We start from the raw sequence: 4,895 nt of genomic DNA on the forward strand, positions 1-4,895 counted from the left end.
ATTCGGGATGCACAGACTGGCGAATGTCTGGGTCGATCCTGAGGATAGTAGAGGGCTTCAGCATACCAGGAGCACTGAAAAGAAACAGAGTTTCGGATTTGTAAAATGAAATGCGCATGATCTATACCTATGTTTCGTGCGCGACGACAGTCTGGCTCAATCTACATGCCTTCAAACAACTCCGCCCTACGTAGAACTATCAACTTTTATGGCCGTATGCATGTGCCCTTGTCTTTTTCCATCTTTCCTCCATACCTAGGGGCCGGCAGTTTGATTTTCCAATTCGTCTGATCAAGTCCACCGGGTCCACGAAACAGGAGAGCTCGAATTCGGAGGATAAGCAACAAAAGTGAACCCGCCTTAGAACATCTTATGCCCGGTCAAATCTGCGCTCTCGAACGATGCGTGAGGATCTATCACCAGAGACTTATAAGTCGCTGCTTCGGCCAGTCCTTGCGTTCCACTTCACTTCAATCTTACAGGCAGCAGACAATCACTCGGTTCACCGAAAGATCGAGAAAATGCAGCATATATCCCGTACGGACGATGCCACGGCTGACGGTTTTGCGGGATTAGCAGAGTTTCCGGCTCCTCAAGTCGACGATAACCTGTCCGATTCTTCGAGCTACTCTGATTCAGACAGCAGTTACTCGGACGGACTATCCAGTGACTGCTTCCTTCTCGACCCATCAGATGAGGAATCTACTTCTGACTACGGATACGCGTCCTTGACTTCTGAATCTGACAGGGAAGCACAATTCATTCCTACACAGGTGAGCCACTCGTGCAACACTGGAAGTGATTTGATTGACGAGCGAAAGGGTTATGAAACGTTGTCCGATGACATGGCTGTCCTCAGTGAGCGCGTGATCAGTGATCATGAGCAACAAAGCCGATACTGCCTAGTGATAGGATGGATCCTTGCCGAGAATCTGGAGCTATTCAAAGAGCTGGCTGCGCGGAGGTGATGTGAATTGCTGGAGGGCGAATGAAATTACGTTTGTATGCTTATCGCCTTCTCAATCCGACATTTTCATCTAAGCCCACGTCTCATTCCTCTTCGGAAAGTGGCTTTATAATATTTTCTCCAGTCAACCCAAGATTCAGATGTTTACAAATACTGAATGATAATGAATGGTGTATCTTGATCCTGAGAGTCGCGTTGTACCGGTCTTCCACACAGATCCTCAGCTGCTGCTTCTCTGTTCCTGCAATCCATGTCTTAACTTCACGTCGTGTTAGGAGCAGGCAGGTAGTCGGCGGCATAGTCTGTTCGGTCATCATACTCGGACAGGTACATTCGTCTGATGTATCCGCCGCCAATGAGATCGATGATAGGATCATAAGCCGCGAACTGGGTTCCTAGGCCAGGTTGCTCAAACCAGCTAGCAATAGGTCCCGCCTTGACCACGAACGGTCTGAGAACCTCATAGACATGATAATCATAGGGAAAAAAACCGTCTTCGGTATTCAGGTTTGTCGGAGGCAACGCTCGCTCGATGTACGGAGCACCTAGAACCGCCAAAAAGGTCCCAGACTCTGAACCGAATCGATCGATCTTCTGTCCCACCCGCAAAGTCACATTACCCCGGATCGCGATGCCTTCGATGTCCGTCACAAACCCATCTTCTGACGGATAGATGTAGGTTCCGTTGGGGCGGATATCAGTAGTCCATTTGAGGAGAAACTCGAATGGACACAGGTCACCAAATCGGGCATATGTTCGCAGTTCCGTGCTTAGAGGGAAGAAAGACGGGAGTGAGCTTGGTCCTAGACGAGGGTCTCCACAGATGTACTTGTTGTCCTGAAACGTAATGCCGGCGCAGGGATTAGGATAACATCGTGATGGGTATCGGCTGCTCTACAAGGGGGTCAGTAATCATCTGGATGTCGGTACTCGTTCTACTTACTTCTTGCGTTGAGCTAACGACACTCGACAGAGTCGTCAGAGCGAAACCAGCTGTGAAGTAGAGAAAGGTTCTCATTTTGAGTGATGGTAGCACAGAAGCCCTCACTTAGATGGTAAGAGGACGGTATATATCTATTATTCCCTTGGCCTAATCGTGGAACAGATGGGTCCATGCGCTATGCGCTAAACCGAGACAATATACATATACTAGCTCCGGATGCACAGTGCTAAGATTGCATCAACAGTGTTGAACAAGCTAAACCCATATTTTCTGTTCAACGGGCCACCAAAGCAATATTTGAGGCACCTATGTTCTTCGAAGCTAGCCGTTTAATCCAGTAAATTGGCTGGTGCTTGGTTCAGTCCAATCTAGATCGAGTTCAACATGTTGAACAAGTGATTTCGTGATGGCTGCACTGGCAAGACCCGCCAAGACCCACATTCCGGCGCGGTCGGCATAGCAGGGTGCACATTAACCGGGCTTGCGATGTCGTGCAACATTCTGCTTGCGTCTACTCTCCTAACACACATCGGTTGGACGCTCTAGAATTCCCATGTGTCTCTACTCATCTACCACAATGAGGCTCATTGATTGAACAGGAACAGCTTCATTAGTCATCAACCATTCGATGGCTTGGAGGAAATAAATCCTGGACTGACAGCGCTGTGGATCATGCTGAGCTGCTTAGGTAGCTAGAGCGATCAGCTGTCCAGCTCAACAGTGATTGGACCCCACTTACAAATGTAACCGTGAAACATCAACTGGGTGGCGTGCTATAACAATAGCGCAAGAGGAGCTTGAGGTGGTAGACGAGTGTTTCGAAGACATATCTAGAATGTCGAGCTCACTAAGATAGCCTCGTGCATGGTAATTGCTATGCGCTTCGGTGGCAGGTACTTCAATGAAGAGTTTGAATGCACTTTAACGAAAAGCTATTGTTGAGAGATTCATGTCAAAAGGGTCATGCACCTATCATTGGGAGTGGATAGTACCTTAGTCTCAGCTTCTAGCGGGATAAAGTTAGAGGAGACAAGAGAACAATCGTTTGACTCGTTTGAGCCCAGTCGGGTACGTCTCGAGAACTACTCAACTGGTTACATACAAGGTTTAGGGTTAGGTTTGCAAGAGAAGTGGGTTGGCGGGGAACTTGACTTCGTGCACGCCATGTTGTTGCATTAGACATTTTTACTAACACTATCAAATATCAATACGTGGAGATCAGTAGAAACATAGCAATCTCATCCCGGTGAGATGTAGATGAACAGTGAGATATTGCCGCTGATAGGCTGCCACGTATCTGGTAAAGCGGTCCGCGCTCCACGCGAAGCGCGACAAAGGGCGGGTTGCGACCCTGGCCAAGCATTTTGCCTCACAGGCCCAATCGATCAGCAACCAATGTGGCAAACAGTGTATTCGATAGATACATTGTTGCCAGCGCATTACACCCGTGTAGAATCCATTTGCTACCATTGAGTACGCCCAGTCGATCTGGCATACGGAAAATGTAAACTAGTCCTCCCAAGGCATTAAGACCGATATAGATGAGATACGATGGAATCATGGCTTGTTGAGAGGTGGATGACCGTAAGCTTGCATGAATCACAGGAGCCAGCATTAGGATTCCGTAGCCCAAGCAGATGGATGGGAAGTCGGGAAAGGTGCCTTCGCGGAAGTTGACGCACTTGGATAGACTGTGCGTGGCCGAGAGAACGAGAGTCAAAAGATAAGCGCCATATATCCACTTGTCATGGTGTAACTCAATGTGAACGAACGCGGAAGCGGCGACGGCCATCCAGATGATTGTTGCCGCTTCTTCCAGATGAGATGTAGGATGGCCGAGACGGGTCCATAGAGTGAGAACCGATGGGGCCAAAGCAGCGAGAAATATGATGAGGATGATGATCGTATCACTCAGTTCACTCTGTGCTTGCCTCACGGGAAGAATGGCATAATTGAAGAAATAGTTCAGTGCTGGGAGAGAGATGGTGAAAAGCTCGATTAGCCGGATAAATATGACGGGAAGATCGCTTCCTCGAACCCCAGAGAGAATCATTTTGATTTATCGGGCCAGATGGCAGAATTGAGGAGGAAAGTTAAGATGTTTTTGGGGAGCTTCAGCGAGTTCAGTGTCCTGATCCATCAATGTCGCGTAAAGGAAGATATGGTCGACGGATCTATATATAGGGTGAATACAGGAAGTCCGGTCTTGACCGATTCAGGTACAATTTTGGGCCTGCCTTAAATCTGATCAACAATTCCAGATAATTTTTGGGCACAGAAAACCCACAGAAAATGGCGGCCGAGGAGAAAAAGCCGGGCGGATAACGCTGCAACCTTTGTCAAAGCCCGTAAACTCGGATTATCTGTTCGAGTGAGACGCTTCATCAATGCTGGGTACCACAGAAAGTAGGCGCCGCTTTTTCTGCCCTGAAACAAGATCATTAGAAGTTGAAGCAATCGTGATCGCAACAGCTAGCTCTGGATGCAGCAGTTTAGTATCCTACTGCGGGTGTCAGATAAGCCAGCTCATACGAACGGCGCCACATATCAAGAGGCCTGCAGAATTTCGAGGCCTAGCAAGAGCCCTTCAGAGAATCCTGGGAATAAAGCAAGAATGAAATCAATGTATCGATTGAGAGCCAGGTATTTGGGATTTAGATTCTTCCTTTCATAAGAATCGATACCCAGTATACCACCTAATCGAGATCTACTGCTTCATCTCGCTCGCTCAATGGGGTGGAATCCAGCCCACAGCCTAGTTGTCTTTCTAGCTATCTGCGCATGCATCATCGCCGTCTTACTGGGCTATGTTCTGACCCGGTCATGCGGAAGCGAAGCATTCAATGAGGCGCCAATCAAGTTGGTCAGCGCCGAGCAGGCTTCATACATGCGGAGAGTCCGAAGTGACAACCGGCAGAAGATCTTTGACCTCCTTGACATCGAGAAACACGTTCCGCAAGGACGTTGAAAACTTACGTTACCCAA

General features: G+C 48.3%; 3 protein-coding genes across 3 annotated transcripts; 1 reads left to right on the forward strand and 2 right to left on the reverse strand.

Moving 5' to 3' along the window:
* Positions 1-521: 521 nt before the first annotated feature.
* BO97DRAFT_358642 (uncharacterized protein) lies at positions 522-968 on the forward strand (the record flags this gene model as incomplete). The annotated part of the gene is made up of 1 exon (XM_025692270.1): positions 522-968. One exon carries the CDS (start codon positions 522-524, stop codon positions 966-968), a length of 447 nt encoding a protein of 148 aa, XP_025545635.1.
* Positions 969-1,207: 239 nt separating this feature from the next.
* On the reverse strand, positions 1,208-1,985 carry BO97DRAFT_449882 (TNT domain-containing protein; the record flags this gene model as incomplete). Its single annotated transcript, XM_025698886.1, has 2 exons — positions 1,208-1,861; positions 1,911-1,985. The coding sequence occupies 2 exons, from the start codon at positions 1,983-1,985 to the stop codon at positions 1,229-1,231; spliced, it is 708 nt and encodes a 235-aa protein (XP_025545636.1). The 3' UTR covers positions 1,208-1,228.
* A 1,294-nt stretch (positions 1,986-3,279) lies between these two features.
* Positions 3,280-3,963, reverse strand: BO97DRAFT_449884 (uncharacterized protein; the record flags this gene model as incomplete). The annotated part of the gene is made up of 1 exon (XM_025698887.1): positions 3,280-3,963. The coding sequence occupies one exon, from the start codon at positions 3,961-3,963 to the stop codon at positions 3,280-3,282; it is 684 nt and encodes a 227-aa protein (XP_025545637.1).
* Positions 3,964-4,895: the final 932 nt, after the last annotated feature.

This window comes from Aspergillus homomorphus (genome assembly GCF_003184865.1).
Source record: "Aspergillus homomorphus CBS 101889 unplaced genomic scaffold BO97scaffold_129, whole genome shotgun sequence".
In the NCBI taxonomy this organism is placed as follows: domain Eukaryota; kingdom Fungi; phylum Ascomycota; class Eurotiomycetes; order Eurotiales; family Aspergillaceae; genus Aspergillus; species Aspergillus homomorphus.